Source organism: Juglans microcarpa x Juglans regia, chromosome 8D, assembly GCF_004785595.1.
Source record: "Juglans microcarpa x Juglans regia isolate MS1-56 chromosome 8D, Jm3101_v1.0, whole genome shotgun sequence".
NCBI lineage: Eukaryota > Viridiplantae > Streptophyta > Magnoliopsida > Fagales > Juglandaceae > Juglans > Juglans microcarpa x Juglans regia.
In genome coordinates, this window is record NC_054608.1 from 20,454,883 (window position 1) to 20,482,235 (window position 27,353).

At 37.1% G+C, this 27,353-nt stretch overlaps 2 protein-coding genes across 4 annotated transcripts; one reads left to right on the forward strand and one right to left on the reverse strand.

The window, feature by feature from the left end:
- Positions 1 to 706: 706 nt before the first annotated feature.
- On the forward strand, positions 707 to 2,804 carry LOC121243584 (metacaspase-4). The gene is made up of 2 exons (XM_041141715.1): positions 707 to 1,280; positions 1,724 to 2,804. The coding sequence occupies exons 1-2, from the start codon at positions 935 to 937 to the stop codon at positions 2,623 to 2,625; spliced, it is 1,248 nt and encodes a 415-aa protein (XP_040997649.1). The 5' UTR covers positions 707 to 934; the 3' UTR covers positions 2,626 to 2,804.
- On the reverse strand, positions 2,785 to 27,353 carry LOC121243583 (protein FORGETTER 1). 3 transcript variants are annotated; one of them, XM_041141713.1, is made up of 33 exons: positions 26,704 to 27,351; positions 23,627 to 23,692; positions 23,320 to 23,493; positions 23,105 to 23,235; positions 22,863 to 22,939; positions 17,102 to 17,283; positions 16,848 to 16,925; positions 16,433 to 16,565; positions 14,012 to 14,072; positions 13,864 to 13,945; positions 12,703 to 12,831; positions 12,430 to 12,573; positions 12,228 to 12,327; positions 12,011 to 12,142; positions 11,522 to 11,592; positions 11,277 to 11,449; positions 11,064 to 11,157; positions 10,415 to 10,512; positions 10,198 to 10,333; positions 9,523 to 9,629; positions 7,882 to 7,977; positions 7,687 to 7,774; positions 7,439 to 7,559; positions 7,166 to 7,277; positions 6,959 to 7,082; positions 6,814 to 6,891; positions 6,602 to 6,720; positions 5,569 to 5,622; positions 5,386 to 5,488; positions 4,723 to 4,851; positions 3,579 to 3,690; positions 3,229 to 3,271; positions 2,785 to 3,169 (listed from the first exon to the last, which is right to left on the reverse strand). In XM_041141713.1, exons 1-32 carry the CDS (start codon positions 27,109 to 27,111, stop codon positions 3,240 to 3,242), a joined length of 3,744 nt encoding a protein of 1,247 aa, XP_040997647.1. In that variant the 5' UTR covers positions 27,112 to 27,351; the 3' UTR covers positions 2,785 to 3,169; positions 3,229 to 3,239. The 3 variants fall into 3 exon arrangements, 2 of the variants coding, with proteins under 2 accessions (XP_040997647.1, XP_040997648.1); XM_041141714.1 differs by lacking the exons at positions 2,785 to 3,169; positions 3,229 to 3,271; positions 3,579 to 3,690; positions 4,723 to 4,851 and adding an exon at positions 5,008 to 5,133 and having other exon boundaries at positions 26,704 to 27,353; XR_005936189.1 differs by lacking the exons at positions 2,785 to 3,169; positions 3,229 to 3,271; positions 5,386 to 5,488; positions 5,569 to 5,622 and having other exon boundaries at positions 3,654 to 3,690; positions 26,704 to 27,353.

The following is a 27,353-nucleotide window of genomic DNA, read 5'->3' on the forward strand; positions in this document are numbered from 1 at the left end:
GAAATTTATTATGTATCAGTGATGTATTATTTACTCTCACACTTCACACCTATAATTTTTTCATAAGGTGTTAGGTATTTTTTATTAGATATGTGAGTATTTTTCATTAGTTATGAGATGTGGAATGATGAATAATAACTGATAAAAAAAATTTTTCATTAAATCTATACTACTCTATTAATCCCAACTTCAACACCTCATATTTTCTTTTTACATATTTTTACTATTTAGCACTTGGTTTGAAAACTTTGGGGTGATTGTCAGAGTCCTCAACCTCCATCTACTGTATTTTGGATTATTATAATAAAATTATTTGTTTATAAACAATTTTTTCTATTTGCCTATAAAGGCTGTAAAGTTTTTTGAGTTATTTTTTCCTTCAGCAAAGGATAAGAACAAACTGATATCAAATTCGAAAAATTTATAGCTTGAGATTTTTTTTTTGGTTGAGAGATGTGCACATTATTCTTATTTAAAATAATAATAATATTAAAAAAAATTTTAAAAAGAGAAATAATTTGTACAAATTTTAAATAGACAAATCTCATATAAATTTTTGTAAAAAAATAGATCACATTTTAAAAAAATATAAAAATATTATTATTTATCAGTGAAATTCATTATTTTATAAAAGATTTATATGACACTTATCTATTTAAGACTTGTATCTAATATTACTCTATTAGGAAACACGTATTTTGCAGACAGGCAAGAGATAATTATACAACGCACCGCAAAAAGTAAAGAAACCCTCCGACTCCCCACAACCACAAAACATCAAAGAAACACGTAGTATTAAGATCCCAATACACCATTAAAGAAGGAAGAGAGCTTTTCGTCTCTTTGATCTGTAGCCTTTGAGAGTTTCTCTCTCTCTGCAATATATATCATCTAGAAAACAAGAAGAGAAGAGTCATCAAAATCATATTAGAACATGGCACGCAAGGCAGTGTTGATAGGATGCAATTACCCAGGAACCAAAGCAGCGCTCAAAGGTTGCATAAACGATGTGAAGAGGATGTATCAGTGCCTCGTAGATCGATATGGGTTTGCAGAAGAAGACATCACAGTCATGATCGACACGGACGATTCCTACACTCAGCCAACTGGGCGGAATATCCGCAGCGCTCTGGCGGATCTGGTGCGATCGGCCGAGCCCGGGGACTTTCTCTTTGTTCATTACAGTGGCCACGGCACCCGCCTTCCGGCCGAGACCGGTGAAGAAGATGATACTGGATACGATGAGTGCATTGTTCCTTCTGATATGAATCTCATCACTGGTCATTCTTTCTACTTTATTTATTTTATAATTTTTTTTTCTGTTGTTGACTTTTTCTATTATTTGTGATCCCTATGCCTGGAAGTTGAAAATAATTCTTTTTTTCTGGAAAATCTTTCTAGGGAATATTCCCAAGTGATGTGAGGAAAAAAAAAATTATTTTTCTACGAAACATTTCTCGGGTATATTCCAGGCCAGGTGATGCGTAGGTTTTCTATTGGGGAAAAACAAATCTTCCTTGAATCTCAGGATGATGTGCTTTGTTTCTCTCTCCTCCCATGTATTTCTAAAACGATTGTTTTTTTCTTCGTTTTTGATAGAATGAATATGAGAAACAAATGGAAGAGGCATGATTATCTGCTTTTGCAAAGCTTCTTGACAGTATTATTTAACTGATCAAATCTCATGTATTTTAGGAATATAATGTATTGTGGGTGTAAACAGATGATGATTTCAGAGAGATTGTAGACAGTGTTCCTGAAGGTTGCAGCCTAACCATTGTGTCCGATTCGTGCCACAGTGGTGGCCTCATTGACGAGTCCAAGGAGCAGATTGGAGAAAGTACAAATCGTCAAGAAAACAACAGCTCAGGCTCTTCCGGTTTTGGATTTAAAAGCTTTTTGAAACAAACAGTGGAAGGTGCATTTGAGTCGCGCGGAATAAGCATACCCCATCGCCGTCATCACGGGGAGGAAACTGAAGCCGACAGAGATGTTCAGATTGCATATGGTGAGCATGGCTATGTTAAGGGCAGAGAACTGCCAGTTTCGACTCTCATCGAGATACTCAAGCAGAAAACTGGCAAGGAGGACATTGATGTCGGGAAGCTGAGGACAACACTTTTCGATGTGTTTGGTGAAGATGCAAGCCCTAAGGTGAAGAAGTTCATGAAGGTGATCATGGACAAACTTCAGCATGGTGAAGGAGAGAGTGGAGAAGGAAGTGGGTTGTTGGGGATGGTTGGAAGTCTGGCTCAAGAGTTTCTCAAACAGAAGCTGGAGGATAACGATTATGCAAAACCAGCGATGGAGACACACGTAGAGAGCAAGCAAGAGGTCTATGCCGGATCAGCCAAGCGTGCCCTTCCGGATAACGGAATCCTGATTAGCGGCTGCCAGACTGACCAAACATCTGCTGATGCCAGTCCATCAGGCAATTCTGCTGCAGCATATGGAGCTCTTAGCAATGCTATTCAGACCATCCTCTCCGAGACAGATGGTGCAGTGAGTAATCAGGAGCTTGTTTTGAGGGCTCGAGAGGTGCTGAAGAGCCAGGGATTCACTCAGCGACCTGGCCTCTATTGCAGTGATCATCATATTGATGCACCTTTTTGCGTGCCAACCTAAAACACCTTACCAAGCATTTTAAGAATAAATAAACTACATGGGTTTTTTTTTTTATGTGGTTTGCGTCTGATGTTGAGGTGTGTGTGTGTGTGTGTGTGTGTGTGTGTGTGTGAAGTCATTGTACTGGTTTGCTTTTGGGATTTGGTAAACGAAACTTTATATCAAGAAGGATTTTTCTATTTCATGTGTTGTCTGATGAATGTGCATGTAACCAATACAAACTAGTTTTAACAAAAACTATAATCAATACAGAGCCTAGTAACCCTATTGTCTTTCACATTTCGTGAAAATGTGGATAATATACAAAATTATATCCCAAAAAATTGAAGCCCGGACGGAAAAATCAAAATGAATCTGTGCACAGTGCTGTAAGGTGCAGAGAATTCCTCTTTTTTCTCCCCTCCCCATAACCCTCTTCTGTTCTCCAGTGTGAGGTATGCAAATGCACGGGCTCTTTTAAACAAAATATATTCACGCTTCGAAACTGTTGCATCTTGACAGGAGAGAAATAGATACAAACAGACAATCCCTTGGAGCAAAAAACCACCGACACCTTTGCAGGAGAGATAACGGGTGCAGGCAGTTATCTCTTGAGCAAAAAACTGACACTTATCTCAATCGTCAATATCTTGAACCCATGCTAAATCTGCAAGCATTGTATAAGTCAAGACTCATATTAGTTTCTTGCCCCCATGAAAATATGATTCGATCCTCCATAAATGAACGCTGCGTCAATAAAATCGACTCACTCACTGGAACAATCCCCACAAGTAATAAAACCACAGGAAAGAAATTAAATAACTTGACATACAATGCAACCACAGGAAAGTATATAAATAACTTGGCATATAATGCAACCACAGGAAAGAAAATAAATAACTTGACATATAGTGCCAGGACGTGTTTTCGTCTGTGTACACGTGAGAGAGAGAGAGAGAGAGAGAGAGATTGACCTTGAAGCACAGATTCAACTGCTGCATTGGGGACAAGAAGCCCAACAATCCGCCGATTGTCTCTGGTAGTTTCTATACGCACCACACGGAGCCGCTTGTGGCTTTGACGGGCCTACATAATGTTTCAGTAGTCATTGATCAGTAATAATCCATATAGAACAGAATGACAATGTTCACCACAAATTGGAGGACAAAAGTAAAAAATTATCACTCTTTAGCAAGCCAAATTCTTTATTGACGTAGAAAATCAAATAAGACAGTGCCCATCGGATCCATCCCTGGGAGTAAATCCCAGATATATGATGCCACCAACTAGAACAGTGCATTGGGTTATCTAGGGGGACTCTTAGTGCAATGTGAATCTACAGCTGATCCCAAGCCCACCCTTTGACTAATAGGTTGCACCGGTTTTCTTATCAAGCCAAACAATACGGTACTAAATGAAAAATAATCAAGTATATGGGTAAATCTGAAAGGATGTACAACTACAATGGAATTAGTGACTCAGTGGAATGCACAAAAGTGAACTTTTGTAACATACTTGAATTTTAACATAACCCTAAGTTATTACGGTTAGCAAGGGCAGTAATAAGTATATGAAGTACTTAAAACAAGGAGCAAAGAGGGAACATTGAGCCAATTGGCACCTAAATGCTCAATTCCAACTAGTCCCAGCAGAGAGGGAAAGAATGCAGAAAAGATGCAAATATGTAATGGCACTTACTCATCCAAACCTCACATGATCCACCAAGCAGTATAATGTAATATTGTTGTATTGGGCAATCTCAAATAATTTATTAAGAAAATATACAGCCTATATATTATGATAAGATGGATGAGTGGTGACACAAGGAATATGCAACATTTAATAAGATCATAAAAAAGTCGAATAAAAGATGATAGATCCATGTTGAAGACCTAGAGATGCAAGTGTGCAGAAGATTAAAACCGAGGGTCAAAAGGACAGAAACAGGCCAAGAAGTTATGGAGTGAATAACTCTAGGCAGAGCATAATGGCAGAAAAGTTCAGATGGCAAAAGTCCTATTATTTCAGATAAGCGTTTGGGTAAAGCAAAATTAATGCATTTTGCTTTTGCAGATTATAAAATCATCACAGATCTATTGATAAGCCAGGCCAGGTTACCTGCTTAGAAAGGGCCTTCTCAATAGTGCCCCATACAGGAAGGATGAGTCCACCCAGTACATTTACTTCCTGAATTCTTCTGCCAACTGTACAGAAGTTGCCTAGCTTACAATTGGGGCCATGCATGCACTGCAGGTAAATATAGCATTAAGCTGTGTAAGAAAAAGAACAACGATGATACAGGATCAACAGGTAAATATTATTTAATTGATGCTAAAAATATCTAAACTTCAAAAATAAATTAAAAAATTTAAGCAACGCAATTAATAAAAGACTCATCATATGCATCTTTGCATGAAGTGTATGTTCCAAAGAATTGAGCCATGCACTTGAGGTTGACAATGAAAGACTTCCATTATTGTATTCAACGACAGTGCCTCCTCCCCCAATCCCAGTAAAGGAAAATCAAACCTCTATCTCAATAGATTACTAATCACTCCACGAACAAGTGCACCCAGTACATAGGATGTATATACATGATAACCCCTTTCGATTCGGCTAACAACAATCCAGGAAATCAGAAATACTAGAAAAAGGAGAACTAGTATACGCTCCTATCCATGTATAGTTTAGTAAATTATCCACATTAAACCAATTAACAAATTTTGTTCTAAATAGAAATACCTACAACCAAAGAAAAATAATTTCATCAACACTCTCTACCTGTTTAGATGATACTTCAAATTCATCTTCCCAACCACTACGAGCCTTCTCTAAAGATGATATTTTGCGATACTTATTTTTAAGCTCCGCCAGAGGCATTTCCCTGGAGAAGGTACAACGATGCAGTTAAAGATTGGAGGTGAAGAGTGAAAATGAAGTCTGGTAATTAATATTTTTTTATACCTTAGAGACTCTCCAACGGCTGGTCGTACTATCTTAAACATTCCAGAAGCAGAACTGAATCATAATTCCAAGAAAAAAATAAAATAAAAAAATGAGTCAAGCACATTGCTTTCCTGATTTGATCTGTATGCAAGTACATCCTTGTGCATGTGTGTTGAACAAATACAATCATTGAGCAAAAGACCAGGATGGTCTCATGAAAGGTGATATATTACTTATAAAAAAAAAAATGAAAGGTGATATCAAGCCCCACATTAGATACTAAAATAAAAATAAAAATTATACGAGTCCATTTACATAAGCTTCATGTTATATGCAACCGAGATAAGAAGGTAAGAACTTAATTTAGATACATTTGAAACACCAGAAAACGTGTTCTTATAAAATTCTACTCTTTTTTTTTTTTTAAAAAAAAGACTTAAGTTGTTGCAACTTCGCCTAAAGTTAAAGCCAGAATCACTTGCATTCTAGCAATAGGTAACCAAAGAAGATATTCCCTTACATTTATATTTTTATTTGTTGAAAAGTAAATAGATATTCCCTTACTATTACTGTAGCAAGATAAAAACAAGGAAAAAAACTAAAATAAGACTAAACGAATAAAAAATCAGCTAAAGAACAGGTACTTTTCATCCTAACGCTTCCAAAGCTCTGGGAGCTCTACTCTAAAATTCATTCTATATGAATTGGGTAGAACTTAAGCCACAACTCAGTATATGAATATAATCAACGTGGTGCAGCATTCCTTGCTTTTTTTAGCAAAAGAAATTAATGTTCTTATGGAATCCTTATCATTTAAACAATAGTATAATACTGATGAAGACAAGCCAAGAAGTTGGGACATTAAATAATAATTAAACCCTTATACATAGATATATATTATATATGTACAGCACTAAATACAAAGTTAAAAGTCAAGACATTAATAAGTAGCAATATCTTTCCTTGAATTACTCCTATAAAATTATGATGTACAGACATACAAAATTCAACAAGAAAAAAAGACGGATACAAGTAGATTCAAGGATAATACCTTTCAAATGCTAATGTGAAGTGACGCCTCCCCAACCACTCCCTCTTAGATTCATAGAATCCATCATTTGCTGAACTAAGCCCATCCTTCCGCTTCTCGTCAAGAATGGTACTCGCGGACTAACAGGCAAATGAATTACACATTTATTTGGCTTCTTGTGAAAGTTAACATACCATTAAACACCTAAACTAGAATTGGAGTGAAAAAGATACCTCCCATGTGATTCCACGATCAAGAGTGAAAGTAAAGAGTACTGTTGATGCCCCAGACATTTGATCCACATGAACAGTCTGCAGGGAAAAGCAGTTAGGATGACCAAATTTGTAAAGCCAGTGAGAGATTCAGCAACGTATTGACCTTGGGGGTTCCTTGTAATTCAATGACATTAGCTTTCATATCAACAATCCCTGAGTCAAGATTCCCTTCAATGCGTGCATTCTGAATAAGTAGGTCCAAGATGTCGACAAATAACTCAAATAACCTGTGAACTGATGAGCATGTTCAGATAACAAGCCCAATTCTAACTGCAGTGAGCACATAACTCTTTAATAACAAACCACTGACCTATTTTGAATATCAGGTGGCAGTCCCAAAAGCCGATTAAGGAAACGTCCAACGTCATGCATATCAGAGTCAATTATACGGCCAGATAACTTTCCAGAATCTTTTCCATTAACTACAGCAAATATAAAACACAAAAATCACAACCAGACAAGTAAAAGTCACAAGATCTCGCATTCTGCTACATTATAACCCAAAATGAATCATAGACAATATTTGAACTATAGCACTTTAATGCAGTCAACTGTAATAGATGATTTTTGTAATAAAAATTACCAAGAACTGTGTCCCTAACTATTCCCACTGAAACAAGAGCAGCTTTTGCCTTCGTTATAAAATCTTGGGTAGTCTCTGGTTTTTCAGATGAGCATCCAGGAGGTACAACAGGCAGAGAATCCTGAAAAATGGAACATATTTATTTCCCACAATATTCAGCCTATCTTTTTCCACAAGTATTAGCACAAATAGAAAGATATATCATCGCCACTAAAAGGTTATTAAAAAAACAAAAAACAAAAAAGAACCTGCTCCATGATTCCTTTATACATCACCATAAGGGCCTTCTTTCCATTCGCACTATCATAATTATAAGCACTCAAAGATGGCCCTGCTCTGCAATGAATTCAATCACATATTCAGAGAGATGATTTGGGGGTTTAAGAATAAGGTTGGAATTCATTTTCTCATACTTCTTAAGACCAAAAATAAACCACACTTGCCTGCGGTCTCCTTGTGTTAAGGCACCAAGAGATTCTAATCTCTTGGCAACAATTGACGCAAACCGGCGTTCCCCACCAAGATTGCTGAAGAGTAGCCTGCAAAGCATAGAAGTAGAAATTAGTTCGGTCAAACAAATTCAAAACTTTACAAAACATCAAAGTTCCTACACTTCTTTGCATTAGGTAATCACATTTATAGTTATTTTGTAAGAATTGGCTATTATAAATCTCAGACATACACAAAATATCTAGGAGTCACTGAAAAGAGTGACAGTAATAAAAACTCAATTTAATTCTCTACAGATTTTCTTCTTTTTCACTATTTTATAGAGGGATCAATTGCAATGTTTTGTAGTAAATGAGTTCTTGCGCTATTTAATGACCATTAGAGATTATATTTTTTTTATAGAAATATAAAATATAAGTAACATTAAAAATAGACAAGTTAGTAGATAACTAAAAGTTCAAGTACTATTGGAGCTAAAACTTCATTAATTCCCTATAGGTCCCTCCTCAAGTTATAACTACCCCTGAAGGTTTTATTTCATATATAAGTAGAAGTACTGAAGCTTATCAAAACAAAAAATATGGATCCCCAATTCTCAAGATGTATACATACAAGTCCACCTAATTGGAAAAAGGAAAAGTGGATGGGAAGTCTAGAAAAGTATAATCAGAAAAGATGCACGGTTTTGGGCCACTACTTGTTGAAAGAGTGTATTAAGGAAGGATGACTTGACCTCCACCATCGAATTTTTGTAGTCATCAAAAGTGTGCACAGTTCTCTCTCAAAATACTCCACAATAGCTCATGTGGTTGGCTATCAAACTGCCCTTTCCAACATTGTAGAAGATCCACCAGACAAGAGGGCATAACCCCAACTATCCCAAATGACCATATTCCATAATGTGCTAGCAACATCACAACGCAGAAGAATGTGATCCACTATTTCCCATCCTTATGGCACATGTAGCACCAATTAATCATCACAATACTCTGCTTCCTAAAATTATCCCTAAAGGTGGCCAGTCATTCATTCATCCCAACAGGAAATTTCCTCTAAGTTGCAACAAGGGTAGGGAGAGAGAGAGACAGAAACTCATTTTTCATTCTTCAAGCTACGAACACTCCCTTTGAAAAAAGTGGGTAAATATGGAACCTACATGAAGAAATTAATTTTTTAATGGTGGACCCCACTTTTGAAAGCCAAGCTCGTGCTGAACCTTAGAGGTCGACTCTCATACGAGCCGAGCTTGATCTAAGACTAATGAAAATTTGAACTGAGCTTTGACAGCTCGAACTCGGCTCGAATACAGCCCCAGTCATGGTTTGCTTTGTTGATGTCTATGTTCTGCTAGATTGTGCTAGTTTGATAGTACACTGCTATGACACCTTTTTTCTCATTTAACTTGAGAGGTTGCTTTAGTTGGTTCTAGTGCTGTGTATGGTCATATCCTTTACCCAACTAGGGCTAAGTCGCTTCCAACTTTTGTGGCAGAACTTAAATAGTCCAAACTATGGTAGCTTCTTTTTCCTGTTGGCCAAGCTGTTACAGCTACTGGTTGTCCAACTAATTAAACAGTAAAATAATGCAGATGCAACATTTATAGATTAAAGAATAAAACATATAATGCCTTCAACCTGTACTCGGGTGCAGAAGCTTGGTTCGACCGGTGAGTTCTTCCAAACTGTTGAATTGCTCTGTCAGCACTCCATGGAAGTTCCAGTGTCAGATGCACTCTTCTTTTCTGTCATGAAGTATCAAAATGATGTATTTCCAATGCAAACAATGAGAAAAGGGAAATTAGAAAGAAAATGAAGTATAAAATTACATATCTAAGCCAACTGTAGACAACATATTCAGTTCCTACCAAGGGTAAAAATATAGTATGGCACACATATGATAAACCCCCCCCCCTCTCTCTCTCTCTCTCTCTCTCTCTCTCTCTCTACTGACTAATGGGTATAGGTGGTCACATTGCTAGGGAGGGAGCTCTTACTTTTTATAATGATTATTCCAATAGGACTCTAATTGTACTTGGGACTTAGGTGGTATATGGGATTTCACATTGCTAGGGAGGGAGCTCTTACCTTTTATAATGATTCCAATAGGACTCTAATTGTACTTGGGATTAGTCCTTTTGTTTATAATGATTCCAATGGGGCAACAATTGTACCATTGACTAGTCTTTTTGGAGTATGGCATAGATGTGGCTTGGATCTCCCTTGGGGCATTACATACAAACAAGTCATGCAAATGGTGTAGTCAAATAAGCATGCAGAGGATGTTAAGAGGTTTCACAAAACTAAACATACCTGATTCGCAACTCTTCTATCTGCCTGCAAAGAAACACCAGCTGACCCAGCTTCAGATATGATGGCAACCAACTTTTTACCATCCATAAAGAGCTGTTTCTCATGCATGTTAACCATCTCCATGGTGACCTCTTTTCTGAAGCAACATACAAAATAGCAATCTAGCCACCATAAAATAATAATGAACCATGCGAGAAAGAAAGATACTCAAACTCACGTGTTCCGTGCCTGATAAGTAACACCTTTTCCACTAGAGGCCCTAACAAGCATGCCTCGCCTCCCTGTCATTTCTGCCACTTTATCAGGCCCTCCGAGCTGCATTAAAGTTACAGGCATGGTCAACAAGAATAATAACATCAAACACAGCAGAGGGTGCTGATCATTTGACTGTAAACTAAGCAGATATCCAATGCCCACTAAAAAACAGAGAAGCCAAACGGCAGATGTGAGCAAAAACTTACATGTGAGGCAACAAATTGTAATAATAGATTCTCTGAAAAATTTCAAGCTGCTATTAAAAACTCAGGTATGACCGAATGAGGTGCAACAGCATCACTCAGCTAATGGCTTAGATTCAGAAAAACCCACAAAGAAAGTTCATGGGTTCTTAGTCTTTCTGGACTAAATCCACAGCAAAGTAAAACACAGATCCTAGCTAGTGATGAGTAACTCAAGGACACAGTATTCTGAGTTCTGTCCTAGTCAGCAGAAGCTACAACAGTTTTAATTTCCTCTACCATGCAGAAAATCCTTAGAAATGTAAGTTAAGGACCTCAGTGGGGCTCTCTATCTATTTGTTGTGGCCCAGTTGGAGCTCAAGTTCATGTTAACAAGTTACTAAAATCATAATGACATATGAATACCACCTGATCGATAATGTCATCTAAAGGATTGTTAGGCAGATCCAAAGAACGAACTATCTCCAGAATTTTGGTCTTACGCTCCAAAGCTGCTTCATACCTATTACCAAGGTTATAGCACACATATTACTGCTATTGGCATGTAGTAACTTAATAACTACCACCACTACAACCACACCCCTAAACCCCCAAAGATGAACATCTCTTGAAATAGAGAACCTCTTCAAAAGATCTGCTATATATGCATGTCTTGCTTGAAGATATTCATCTGTTTTTTCCTTGCATGAATGACATGACCAATCTCCGGTTACCAAGTCTATGACAGGTGGTACTAAACAAGCAGGATGGACCAGTTGGCCACAACAGGAACATTGGAGCAAAGTCTTACTTTCCTGCAAGGGAAGCGTATGATCAGCAACCACACAGGGTACATTCAACCATCAGCACACATCAAGAGAAACTACCTCATCATCATTGCAAATCTCACAGATCCGAAAGTCATCATCAGATTCAGTAGATTCATGAGCAGAATCAGCTGCATTCATTAAACTGGAACTTAGCAATAATAAAGCATATACTTCGGCTATTCACAACTTTCGTCTTAGCAGATAATATTCATTGGGCTAAAAACAGTAACACTAAAAGCCCCAAAAACCATGAATGATAATATTGACGAAAGCCACAGTTGCACATAGTATATGGTCTAAAAGTGATACACCTTACGAAGAATCTGGCAAAGTTGCAAATACGAAGACAATAAAAACCAAATGAAAAACCTCACATGGAAAAACGTCAGATATTGATGAGGATGAGATCAGGTGATGATGCATCTAGTTTTCAAGCACAATACAATGAAATAAAGTCTGATTTGTATACCCTTTGTACTACAGAAGAGAAGATAGTTTATAGATAAATACACCAGGTTCTTCAGTGTCCGATTTCAAGAAACTCACTTTCAGATTCTTCTTCACTTTCACCATCACTTGCAGGTTTCCATTTTGCAACTTTCCTAACCCTCCCTTTCATTGAGACACCAGGAGTTGCTGAGTGCCTTTTCCGTTGAAGCTCCTTAACACTTTCCTCTCCTATATTAAAATCAGAAGTTAATCTCAGTCACAGAAGGTATATGAATAAGGTACAAACAATCCAGTAAATAAACCAAGCACATGCCTGGAAGAGGTTCTGGCTTTTCTGGCAAAGGATAATTTTCCTCCACAAATTTTAGCAACAGTTCTCGAGGTCCAGAGATAAAATCATCAAGTTCAAGACCCTATTGAGGGTGAGGAATTAAACAGCTTTCAAATATGAAACCAATCCAAACAACAAAGATTAGATAGTAAAAGCTGGGACACATGAAATCACAGATACGCACATATTTTGTCACAGCTTCCTCAGTCCGTGCCTCTCCAGTACTCTGAAGGCCAACAACCACACACTTATCTTCCATTAATGCTTGCTTGGCTAGTCTTACAGTAGCAGGGACCTTAGCTGACATACACATATGTCTAAAGAAACGCTACAACACCAAATGGAGGAAAAACAGATAACAAAATGATTGAGGATATAAATTGAAAACTAAGAAAGAAAAATGAAATTCAATTGCCAAAAATGTTAAACTGCATCAATGGTCCAGCAGGTCATATACCTGATGGCTTGCCCAATACAATCTCCACAACTGACTACTACTAGGCTTCTCATTTGAAAGAAAAGCACTTGCTGACAACAATTCCACACGTAACTCTGCCCAAAACTCAGCAGCTTTTTTATACATATCCTTGAAAAAAATTGGCGTAGGATAAAATACCAAAAGAGATCTTCAGAATATACATGAGATGGAAAATTTTAAAGATTGAATATGAAATTTATAAAGCAAGTAACTAGAATATGATGCTTTCTGGCGTTTAAACTGCATTCCTTGGAGATGTTGAATGTAGTTGTCCATAATGCTCATCAAAATGAGCATGATTCAACTAAAAAGAAGCAAAGGTTACAGCTAAGCCACAAACAAACATTCAATTAGCATATTTACATCCATGTAGAATTCTCATCCCTTAATCTCAAATGACATGAAGTACAATTTTCATTACATTTGTACTCATCATTTATACTTTCATTTTTTTTCTCTTTTTGGCCTGTTTTTCCTTTTTACGGCTACAAGCAGTGTCACTCAGTAACCGCAGATTTAAACTTGTATCACCATGAAATACTCCTTCGTCCACTTTCTAAACCACTATATGATGGCTCAGTTTCACAGTCAGTGACAGAATCCAGGAGGCATTATAGACAAATCTTTTGATAAAGATTTGAATTTTTATATTTTAGCTTTTTTATGAATTGAAAAAATAAAAGATAAAAAAGGAAATATACAACCATAGTTTTATGTGAATATGAATAATATTTTTTTTGTTAGTATAAACATTTGATTGAATTTTATGCACTCATTAATTTAAAAAATACTTGAACTTGGGTACTTGTAAATTGTGAATTTGTAAAATCTTTCTTTTATCTTGAATCTGTAATTTATGAATTTGTGAAGGGGGCGAATAGAACTTGAGCATGATTTCCTAGCAGAGCCCAGCAAGAAAACAATTTGAAAAAATTTACAAGTACTTTAGAGAGAAGGGGAAAGGGGAAAGGGGACAAATAAGCTTTCCCCAGGAGCAACAAAAAATGTGCATGGTTTTGTCAAATTATGGAGCATTTGCCCAAATTATTTATGTGCTTGCAATGCATAAAAACCATAATAACTAAAAAAGATTTGGTTTAATGAGTATCACATATAGCAAAGCAAAAGAATGCCTTGTACCATCATTTCAGCTTCTAATGGTGCTTCAACAACTTCAAACTCCACTCCTTTGTAGCTAAGTGTACGACAAACATACATCCCCCTGAAATGTGGAGAACATGATTTAGGAAAATAAAATATTGCACTGAAATGAATTTTAGATATTAACCTTGCTTTCATGTCCATGGCAACAAGTTCCAGAGCTCCAACACCCCCTTTTTCCAGAGCACCTGCAGGTAACCTTTTGTAAGAAAAGATTCTGCTAAATTTCAATAATTTAAGTAGGAAATGAAATAAGTGAATATATAAAGATAACGTGAGGGTGGAATAGGGAAAAAAGATTAAACAAATTGTATGAAAAGCAACCAATAGCCAAGAATGAAATTTGTAATCTTCACCACTAAACAATAATTTTTTTTTTATAAGTACAACTTAACAATAATTAAATGAATTGATGCATTGGTGTGTGTGTGTGTGTGTGTGTGTGTATGGTTGTGCATCGATGCGTGTATATATATCCACTAGGGGTGCGCAGCAGGTCACCTGGACCTGTCCTGCCCTGCCCGCTGCCATCCTCAGGGCAGGTGGGCTTTAGAGTATAATTATATGTCTATAAAGATTCCAATGTCGAACAATCAAAGCAAAAACAAGCTTCTGGAATCTTGAATTATCCTTTTTTTTTCCTGAAAACAGAATGAAAGATCCACAAATATGATTTTCAGTTCTTTTTTTTCTTTCATATCCCGAAATTTTCACGGCAACCAAGCGGCAGAAAGAAACAACAAACTGTCGAGATCGTAGGAAAAAAAGGCTGATCAAAGGAAGCATATGAGTCAGTATATAGATAGATTCTTAAGAAGATCAAACAAGACTATTAATGTCATAAATCAGAAACACAAAAGAACATCAATAATTCTATGTGATAGTACACCAAAACCAACGAAGAAAAACAGAGGGCAAGTGACTACCTTATGAGGAGAAGAGAGAAGAAAGAAAATTGTGAATGGAGACTGTGGGTTCAGACAAGAGGGGTGTGACTAGAAAATCTTTAGAAGGCTCGAGAAGCCAAGGAATCATATATAAATGGCTGCAGTTTTTTAACAAAAATTTCATTAAAACAAAAGGAACAAGATATATGTGGAGAATGTGAAATTTCCTGATAAACATCCAATTAGAGCATCCTCAATGGATTAGCTAAAAGTTAAATCCATTGAGTATTTAGCTATTAGAGAACAAAATATGACAAAATATGCTCACAATGGATTAGCAAAATTCCAATTGGAATTTAGTTACAATGACTTTCAAAAGTTTTTCCAAATTTGAAGGTTACTGTACATACATCAAATACATATTTTATCAATTATTTCTCTCACTTTCTTTCTATCACATATTTTATCACAATTGATATATTAATTTGAGTTAGTGATATATTATTTTAATTAGAATATGATTATTAATTAATATATAATAGGTAGAATAGTAAAATATGATAAAATTAAATAAATTAATAATTAAAAAAATTAAATATTTTTAAAATTATTAGTTACTCATTACTATATAATGAATAAATGGATAATCCAATGTAGAGATTTGATGTAAATAACCAAAACCAAATTCATATTATATTATTTTATTGTTATATAATGAAAAAATAGATATTCCAATGTGGAGATTTATGTGAATGGAATAGCCAAAAGTCAAATTTCTCTTACATTCATAAAAAATGTCCTTTAACTTTAGCTATCCATTGAGGATGCTCTTACAATCGTTACAACACATAAAAAGAAAAATAAAAGGGCTAATGAGACCAATAACTTGGTCTTCATCCATTCCCCACTAAAGGGGAGCGTCTTATAAGACAGTTTTGTACAGTCTATTGGGCAGACAGCAGTACCATCGATGGAGACGGTGGTTGTGGAAAGTTGTAATATAGCTAGATAGGAAGCATTGGTCGGCCCAAGTCATCATTGGAATCATTATAAAGAGCAAGAACTTCTCTCTACCAAGCAATGCGGGATCCGATAAACTACTTGCACTCATCAGTCAATACGAAGTATCACATTCTCCCCTCTTATATTCCCGACATCCTCATTGGGCCATTCTATCATAGTTGACATGGCTCAAATCCCACACTTCTGGTTGGGATAAACTCTAATACCATTTGTAACGCTCCAAAGGAATACCGAAGACATATCTAGGCCATGCTCCAAAAGGACTAGTCGATCCAATTGAAACTCCATTGCAATCATTATAAAATATATTATATATGTTGGATACAAAATGAACTAGGGTGCCGCCCAATGGAAGCCTATTTCCAAGAATAAAAGGAAGGGATAAGACAATGAAGAGATAAAGCCCAGAAGGACGTCATGTTCACCATGGCGAATCTTAATTGATTATGCACATAAGATAACTGAACTCTAGCAACCATCATAATGCAGTTAACTTTTCTCCTTTCCTGCTTACATTTATGTAGATTATCTACAAAAATTAACTTCATGACACGACACAAGATATTATAGATAGATAAAAATATGCAGGAGCAGAGCAGGGAAAAATTACTTTAGGCGAAACAAAAAAAAGCACCCACCTAGAAAATCACGGAAGTCCAGGAAACATGTTCCAGGTCCCCAAAGACCAAGGCGGACCATATAACCCAAATTGCGTGGTTCAGATGCACCAGTTGCCGAGCAATAAACAACACGAGCTTCAGGAAGTCGAGCCTACGATATCCAAATTTTGAACAATAAGAATTAGATGAAATCCAGTTAAAGCATTCTATGCCCTCCTACCCCAATATTGTTGTATATTCATAATCATAGGATGAATTATCCTTTTGATGATTTTCAGAAAAAAAAAAGAAAGATAAGTGCCGTACTAGAGGAAAGGTAAAACTGCCCAAACTTAAACAATTCTTTAGAATTACCACCAGTACTACACGCATATCATTTTTTTTTCAGAAGTTACACCCATATCAAATATTGTATAATAATTTAAGGACAAACCTGTATCTCAAGAACAGCTTCACCTGTTCGCGTTGGCTGACTTCCAGCTTCGGGTACCAAATTTTTGGCTTTGTGGCACTACAATGAAGCCATTGACCCTTAGCAATGAAAGATAGAAGAAAAAATTGAAATCTTGTAACACATAATTCCATCAGTTATACAACTTTTTTTCTTTAAAAAAAAGTACACTTCAAGATTAACAACTCCAACTAGAAAACATTTCTGAAGAAAATAGATATTTTTAAGTCTTGTACCTCATCAAATACAACAAGACCATCAAATCCTGATCCACACCACTGCACAAGTTGCTGCAAACGAGACCGACCTTTCTCAGAAGATGCTATAAGGCTGCTGTATGTCAAAAAAACAACTCCTTCCCTGATCCCAACAGACTTTGAATCAAGTTTAGAGTACGGCAGTTTGTTCAAAGCATGCACTGCAAACAAAAATATATATTTTAAAGCAACCGTCTGATTCACAATTCTAAAATCCACGCATTTAGCAAGAAAAGCGATATGTAAGTAAATGATGCATTGTGCCCTACACATGCTTTTCTAATATTCTTCTTCATGTTATGGTATGAATACAAACAGTTACATAAACATGAGTTGAACCAAGCAAATATAATCTAGAAGGTTTTTTATGTTTTAATTTTTTTTTTATAGGTAAACAAAATTTTTATTGATAATCAGAATAGGCAAGAGTTCAACAAGTACATGAGACATATACAAGAGCATCACTTATGCACGATAATCTAGTGATACAAGGAATTCGTGAAAGTTCATGCCATCAAAATCAATTACAATCAACCAATGGAGAAAAGTATTATAAAAAAGAAAGTTCTAAGCTCATCCACTGACCAATCACAATCTTCGAAACTTTTTTCGCTCTCCTCCCTCCAAAGACACCACCACAGGCATAACAAAACCACCTTGCAAATTGTTGCAATCTGCTAATTACCCTAAAGGAATCTTCAAGATGCTAAGAGATTGATCACCCTTCGCAGCATCACCCAAGCTAGTCCCACACTAGCAAAGAATTAATTCCCTAGGGTCATGGCAATCTCACAATGAAGTAGTAAATGGTCAACAAACTCCCCACTCTTTTTTTGCACAAGCAACACCAATTCACGGCAATGATTCGGCATTTCCTGAAGTTGTCTAATGTGAGAATCTTCCTCAAGGAAGCGGTCCATACAAAGAAGATTGCCTTTTGGGGAGCCTTTGTCTTCCAAATGCTCTTCCATGGAAATGGACTTGCATTTTGCATATTGAGACACTAGTAGAATGAGGGGACGATAAACTTCCCTTTTTCGAAAGGATGCCAAGAGATCTTATCTTCATCTCCCCCACCCCTTACCTTCATACGAATTGAGTACACAAGATTGTAGAACACCAAAAAGGCATCACTTCCCAATCTTAAGCATCTCCAAAATATGTGACAATCCATTGGGAAACGCCATCGGATAAATGCATCCTCTTCCAACTAGTCAAATTCCAATCCAACACGTTGAGTAAGCATGCAAACCAAATCTGATGTTATGAATGCAGTGTAATAGACAAAACACAAATCTGCTTCACGAAAACGAAGCAACTCTTCCTTGATTCTTAAAAGATCTCACTCTAAGATAATAGGTGATGGGGAAAAACTCTCTCGAAGATTATTTTAATAATAACAGATCTGCTTCAGATCTTGATAATAACAATAACAGATCTGCTTCAGATCTTAATAATAACAATCAACACCAGCCTTTAAAATGACCATAGACTTGCCTTTTTATAGGCTTACAATTGAAGTCGTCAAAATAAAATAAACTCTAAAATTAATCAATCAAACTCTAGATAAAACCTAGTCTATTAAAAACTAAACTCCTAATAATAATAATAATACCTCATACACTTTGTCCTAATAATAATATTAAAAGTACGCCAGGGTCTCGAGTACTTTGGAAGAAACAGTCGAGCCTCTTTTAAAAGATACAAACAGGGTAACAGAAGGTAGTACTTCCCCTACCTGTTCTATTCCTGAGGGAGCAGTAGGGTCAGACAAAGTGGCACGACAAGGATCGTCGGGGGGTGGAGCAAATACAAGCAATGTTGATGGAGGGGAGGAACCTGTAATGGTGATAAACAATGGACAACAACCATATAGCTGTCGAGCAACCATATGGCGAGAAGGAAATTATCGGTTTGTCATTCATGCCTCGTGTGGGGAAGGTTTAGAGTTGGGAGTGCAGTTGGGTACTGTGGTTGGGGATAATGTCGTTCCCCTGGTTTCTCTTCCTCCGATAAACGATATGGTTCTAAATAAAGTTAACGGATTTCAGCAAATCCTGGGGCTTTCATATGGAGAACATGGAGAATATGAAGACCAATTTAAAGCACTAGTCACTGCGATTAAGGCGAGCCACGCGCTTGAAACCAAATCAAATTTTAAGAAAAGTAGGGAGTTAAAGCGTCTTTCATGGGCAATCAACTACGATGCTAAGAGAGGTAGCTCAAGTCGAGGGAAGACTAAAGGGAGGGCATTGTGAAGACATTCTCGTAGTGGGATGTTCAAGTAGAGGATTAGTTTTATGGAAACAAGGGGCTGGGGTTGGGAGGTGTGTTACATTCCAATTCGGGTTTGGTGTATTTTGGGTAGGTTTCATGGGCTTTTTGGGTCATTAGGAGCTCTCTTGTATGGGCTAGGTGTTTTTTTGTATACGTCAAGTGTACTTGGTTACTCCGATTGATATAAATATAATATTATTACTTATAAAAAAAATTATCCAAAATACAAATTAAAACTTATTCAACCATGTTCGCTCGACTGAAACTCGAGCGAGATCTCAAGCGAACTATCTGCAAGATTCTCACTCAACCGAATTTTGAGCTAGAGTCGAGCAAACTCTTGGGTTGAACAATTCTTGTTCGATTTTCTTCCCTTTTCAGGCCATCTTGTCCTCTAAGCCTTTTTATGCCCTTGATAGCCATGCACCTTGCATCACACATCAATTCAAATGGATTTCAATTTGAAAGGAACACCCAAAGGTAGGACAAGATGTCTTGCATCCCAGGATGGAGGCCAATACTCTCCACGTGAGGAACATGCCCTGTTGAAACTACTTCTGACTTTATAAGTCAGATTGTGTTTATTAAGATAAGAAATGCACAGGAAGTATACAAGAAATCAACTTAACTAGGAAAAGGGAAAGTGCTAAAAAAATCTTGAAAAGTTGTAAAAGAAAAAGATACACTAATTTGGAGTACTATTCAATGAAAGAGAGCATTAAGAAAGGATGGGTTGAGTTGCAACAGAATTTTTGCAATCTTCAAAGCTACACTCATTTCTTTCTCTCCAAATACACCATAACAAGCATGATTGGGTCATCCTCCACAATAATGTGCAAGGATGGCTAACTAACTATCATTTCCAGCATGCAAGTAGATTCACACTCGAGAATGCATAACCCAATCTATCCCAAATGAATCAAAAACCATATTCCATAAAGCTAGCAGCCTAGCAACATAACAAAAAGTGATTACATTGTAAATAGCATGATCATACACTTGTATCATACCCTAGGTATTATAAATTACAATAGTGCATGTGACCTTTCCTTGGCAGCCCCTTTTTCAGTACCAAGTTGTGATGATGTTAAATAAGGAGGGCATATTATTTTATGATGTAGTGCATGTTATTAACCATGATACGTTGTCATGTTATGCTTTTGTGCCATCATGATTTTACATTAGCCGTGCTTATTACGTGAATTACTTTTCCATGCATCTCATGTGTCATGAAATAATATGAAAAGTCTCATATGATAAGTGTAAGAAAAAGCAAGAATAAGAATGAATATGTTTTAATAATGAAATTTAGATGCATGATACTAATGCAGTTATGGGTGGATGTGCAAACTACGAACCTAAGCTTGGCCACCATAGTTATGTTATTATAAGATTAGCAATTCCCCTTGTGGCCACAGGCAATGGGACCAGTGCACAACCTTGCACATGAGGTTAATGTGTGTTCTTCAAAAAGAAAAAGTTAATTCATGTTGGCCAATAAGATAAGACGTGAAAAAAAATTAATAAGCCATGCATGAACGTACTAGTAGTCATCATTAATTGGTTTCATATCATATGTTAACGAAGCAGATATGTTTTCATGAAAACCCCTGTTTTAAGGTATGTTTACAATATGGCGTGCGCTTATTGAGTCTTCGACTCATTTTATTGTGGTTTACGTTTTAACCACCCAAGTGTGGAAGATGTTCAAGACAAGCAGGCAGGTAAAGCTTTGATGGAAGAATATAGTATCGACGACTTTTATGCCACTACCTAGACTAGTTGGCTTAGATTTATTATTTATTGGTTATTTTTTTATTTAATTTTGCAATCAAGACTCTAATTATATTTTTATGTTTAATGACTAGGTTTAATTTAAGGATTTTTATGATTTAACGAAGTATTTATTTATTATGAGGGTCTCTTGCCCAGTGCAAGTTACGCAAGTCACGTGATATCCCTAACCTACAGGAGGGGTTGTTACAAAGCAAGTAGCAAGCCTTAATGCCTAATGGCCAACTTGTTCGGCCCTTTTCTACAACTAAAGGGCCTCCCACTTAAATCACAGTTTGATCCCAGGGGGAATCACACCTATAGCATGGGGCTCATGCACACAAGTTTGGCCTTACCACTTGGGCTACCCACGGGTGGATATTTACCTGATCCTTATGTTGTTAGAGCATCACATTGGTCCAAAGTTTAAGTGGATAAAAGACATTGCATTGCAAGGTCTTCAGAGTTCATTGTCATCAAAATGATTGGGAGATGGTGATTATTGCTTCATTCTATGATGCACTTCACTCCATGTGTTTGAGAAAGGGCACAAGGAATTTCAAGTCAGATCACTCTACCAAGCATTATTTTCTTACAGCAGCACTCTTTTCCAGTGGAAGTTAGTTTGGAATAACGCTTCGTTGAGAGTGGCTTTCTTTATTTGGACAGCAGCTCTTGGGAATATCCTTGCGATAATATTAGAAAGAGACACATTATGGTAGTATACATGTTATGTTTGCACAGTCACTAGGACTCGTCACTAAAAAGATTAGAGTTGATGCGCAAGAGCAGGAAAATGATTGATCACCTCTCGCTTCATAGTAAGGTAGTGAGTGCTTTATGAAATGCTACTTTTGGCATATTTGGGTTGGGTTGGGTTAAGCCATATAGAGCAATAGTTCTTTTGGCATGTTAAGGCAAGATTTGAGCCTGAGAGAGATACTATATAGAAACTTATTCCCTTGTGCATTACGTGGTATTTAGAGAGAAAAATGAGCAATCGAAACTTTGAGATTGTGAGAAGCCAATGGCATGTGCATATCTGTTTTTTTTAACCCCTAGGGGTTGGCTCAAGTAGTAAAGGTCTTGGGCTTGGGAGTATGCTCCCCCTAAGTCTAAGGTTCAAATTCCCTTGGGTGCAAACAATATCTAGGGGCCATTGGACTGGGAGATTTTTCCCTTGAATTACCCGAAGTGCACTCGAGGGAAACTCTTTGCCAAGGGCCTATGCACCCCAAGATTAGTCGGAACATTGTTTCCAGACATCCGATGCCAATAAAATAAAATGTGCATATCTTTTCTTAAGAACTTTATACCAATGGATGGCTGCTCAAATTGGCCTTTTCTAGTTTTAGCTTTCAGGATTTTCTATTACTCTCTTCTCATTCTTAGATTAGGGGTGTTATCCTATATACTCTTTGTGTTTACTTGAATATCACTCTTTCGCTTACCAATAACACTGACATATATAATAAAAAAAGGGAAACTAATCTAACCTAATTTATAAAAATGACATCACATCTATCTTTTCTAGCCTTTCAATCCCTACACCCCATCCTCCAAATTCATATTGTGTAACACCACGTTAAATACAGCATTAACATTTCCAAAATTATGATACTCCAACTAGAATCTTTTATCCTACTAAGATAATAAAATAACTAACTACGATTTAAGGTATTTTTTTTACCTTCAACCGAGGTAGCTCCCACATCATCCAAGTCTCTTCTTGCATCAAACTTTAAGTCTGAACCAACAGAAATCCACCTGCGTAGGATCATCGAAAATAGTACAAACGCATTACAAAACATTAATTAGAAAGCAAAGAAAGTACCATCCAACAGTAATGCCTTTATCATACAATTAAACAAATAATAATAAACAAGAAAACATTTAAGGGAAAAAAAATTGATACACATATAAAGCCCTTACAGGGCTTTCCTCATCCCATGGTGCCAATTTTCCCATATTAGTCCTGCAATTGTTCGACCTTTCCCCACACCAGCTCCATCTCCGATAAAGAATCCTGCCCTAGCACCACTAGGAAGGTGATGGAGGTGTCTCTGTAATGGAAGCTCACATTGTTATCTTACAAATAATGGAACAGAAAAATTATTATCAACCATATGATCTGTTATTAAAGCAACCTGACAAGCATACACCAATGTCTCAATTTGCAAACACGACAAAGTGTTAGAGCTTTCCAAGTCATCTTTGATTTTTAAATCGTATGTTGGTTCAGGTGGTTGTACTGCAGATAAGGAGGATGTTTCCACAATAGGATCTGGATGGGGAGGTCCAATAGATAGTTTTGGAGGGCGCTGCAAAAGAACAATGCAAGAATCATCTGAATTACTGGTTTGGAAGGTTCAATAAAAAGTCGAGGCACTATATGAAAACAAAAACCCTCAAATAGCATTTCTGATGAAGAAGTTCAGAAAAATAAAAACTCACATAGTCTGTAAATGTCTCTCCCACCATGCCACCTTCATCTTCTTCTCGCTCTACTTCAATGACTACCTGACAGTACAATGCAGATGAGAGGACGAAAGCGTAGATATAAGGAAACTAAGAGGACCTTAGAATAAAATACAATCAGAAAGAAAAAAATGTTTGTTCAAAACAAAAATGATCATACGTAAGTTTCACAAACTAAAAGCATAAACCAACAGGAGGGTTTGTCACAGATATGCACCCTTCAGGACTTCTTGTTAGTAACAGAAAGGCGTGTAAGGGAAGAAAATGCCAATAAATACGATTTCTCTAACCAGAAAGGAAAAAAAAAAAGAGTAATATCAGACAAACTCAAATTGATGCCAAGTCATTCTTAATCCTTGGTTAATCTAGGCAACAAATTAAAACCAAAACCAAAATTCACATCATTCCAGGTGCAAAAGGCTTACTACGGTGTTGTTCTCTAGGAGATCCACCAAAAATGATCTTACCAAAAAAGTCGCAATGGAAACAGTTCAGAGAAGATTCAACTTGTGAAAATGAAATATAAGATGTTTATTTTGATGCCAAAGCTTGCCTTTGGACACATTAGGTTTTAAAAGGAAGAGAGGAACATAATCCCAAATGATTGGAGTTCCACAGAATTCTTTATTGAAAGACTCATTTACTATAAAGTATTTGAAAAGGAGTAAAGCTCACATTAGATATAGGATAACAGTATATCTTGCTTAAGGGGCAGCACAAGAAGTTTGTAAAGGGCAAACAAAATTTTTCATCCTTGTCCCAATCAATCTTGTACTTGTTTCTCTGGCAATGATGTCTCCTCATACTTTAATCACTACCATGACAACCTATACAACATCAGAGGTTACGCTAGTAGTTGGAAATTTGTTGGTGAGTCATTTAGGAACTCCATCATATAACCATGTAACATCCAAAAAGACTAGTCAATATTACAATTGGAGCCACATTGGAATCATTACAAAGAGCAAGAACTTCCTCCCTCACAAGCAATATGGGATCTCATATACCACCTCTACTCCTCACTCCTTAGTATGGGATATCAAAACACATATTACATAAATGTAACCTACCTATAAAAACCAGAAAATGGATAACCCGAAGGAAAAGTGCAGACGGAATCTGATTATTCCATTATGGTGATCTACAAAAATGTTCCCCAAACTCTTCTCATGACTAGTTAGGTTCACTGAAATCCAAAAATATAAAGGATTGAGTTTACTAGCAATTTCCTAAAAAGTAGATATTTTCCTCAAGAACACCTCAAGCTCTCGGATGCTTGCATTCAGTGCTAGGTTTCTAAACCCAAAGCTATTCTTTTTCGCCTTTCTATTAGATGCTTGTGTTTTGGTTGAAAGAGATAGACAACCATACAAAAGGTATCAAAGGCATTGATTCTCTTTCTCCACCAATTATTAATATGCAATTATCAATGTGTTTATTCTGCCCTTCCTTTGTTCTCATTTGTTCCTCCATGCCTCATACTAAGTTTCAAATTTCCAATATGACAAACAAACAAGGGAAAATAATGAATAACATGATTGCCTTGCCCTACCCTGGCAAAATTTCCAAAAATGACGCACCCTTTTCATTGTCAAAAGGAAACTAAAAGTTTTCTACTTCAAGCGGGACTCCATTAATAACTAATTGCTAGATTTCATAATTTACGGAATGCCGTATAGACCTCTCTATCTAGCAAAGAGATTGACCACCCTCCCAGCACAACCCAAGCTACACCCACTCTACTGAAGATATCATCCCATAGGGCCCTAGCCACCTCAAAGTGAAGAAGCAAATGATCTACTATCTCTCTACTTCTACACATGAAACACAAGTCAATTACTATGAACTATCTTTTCCTTTAGTTGTCCACGGTCAGAATCTTCACCAAAGAAGTTCTCCATGGTTGTAATCTTCCCAAACAAATCTTTCCAAATAAAGAAAGCGGCCTTAAGAGGCGTCTTACTCCTCCAAGGGATCCAAAACATCTAGAGCCATTGCCCACCACAAATTTGATATGTCGATAGAAAACCTCCCATCTTCCTCTAATGTTCTTCCAAAACACCAGACCATATGCCCCATGTACCACATTGGAGCACCACTCCCCCATGCTCCACCATACTTAGAGTCAATCACCAGTCTCCACAATGCATCCTTGTCTTGGTGATAACACCACAACCATTTTCCAACAAGTGCCCGGTTGAACATTCTCAAATTTTGAACCCCCAACCCACCTGATATTGGGGAGTGTACCTCCCACCAATTGACTAGATGGAATTTGAGTTTCTCGCCTAATCCACTCCATAGAAAATCGCATGGAAGTTTCTCTATACACTTCGCCATGCGCCAGTGGAAGAAAAAGGGAAAGGAAATAGGTGAATAAATTAGAGAGGGTGCTATTGATTAAAGTGATACGACCACTTTTCGAGAGGTACGTCCTCTTCTACCCTACCAATCATTGCTTGATCTTCTCAATTACACCGTCCCATATGGCCTTAACTTTGGGTAAACCTTTTTGGTACCATCCAAACCTCTGAAAAATATTTCCAACATTATTTTTAGAGTCTCAAGTAAACAATGAAATATCAACGGTTTTCCCTAAAAGATATTTTCAATCCTCAGAAAATATTGTATCCAAAGACAGCCTAAGTCAAAACATGAATTCCGACTCATGGTCTTTAAGTTCTAACTATAGGTGAACAAATTCCATATCTCTAAAATATTCCAAGTCCTCTTGGCTCTAGTCTAGATTATCTTTTGTTTTTCTTTTACAGGGCTCTTTATTGCAAAAGAATTTTTTTCCAATAAGTTACAAATGAAAAAAAAATATTAACAACAAAGAAATGAAAGAAAAGAAACGTAAAATAACATGTATTTCCTATGCTACTTATCAATGATGTACTGAGGAATCTTAACTTCATTCGCATATAAATAATATGACTTAACGCTATCAAACACATTATACAAAAGCCAATAAACATGAGCGTCTGCAATCATTTAGCAATCCCTTTCGCAGTACAAAAACATATCGTTGAGAAATAGATCGGAAAGAAAACCTCATTTTCTTCCTCAGGAGGTGGTCGAGGCGGGAAGAACTGCTTCAGCTTGGACAAATCGACGGCGAGGTCAACGCCGCACTGAGGACAGGCGAACCTGGCCAAGCCGTGGGGTACATTGAGGATGGCCTTGCAGTGTGCGCAGGGTACCTGGATCTTCGTCGGGTCAATTCCATGCGCCGGCACTTGGTGCGACGAGGGTATTGAAGGAGGCGGAGGAAGAGGCGCCTTCAATTGCATTCTCATTAGCTCCGGCGGCAACATCTGAGGCAATTGGCAAGTCGGGCACACGAACTCCGTGACGCCCCCCGCCACCGTCAAGATCAGTTTGCAACCAGCGCACCGTACCTGCACCCCACCACCACCGCCCGCCGGTTGTGGGGGCGGAGGGACCGGCGGCTGACTCATTATGCTTTTCCGGTCACTCGCTCGCTCACCGACTCAATAATGCCTCGCTATACAGAGAATTTTCAAGAGAGAGTGTACGTACAGGTTAGGGCGCGAAGAGGGTTTGGGGAAGCGTTTCTTCGTTGGCGCTCTTCTCCCTCACTGTCTGTCGATTTTCTTTGTTATTTTCTTTTGGAGAAAGAGAGAGAAATTAGGCTGTGACGTTCGAAATGAAACATCTATTAATGCGTAACTGGGAGTGA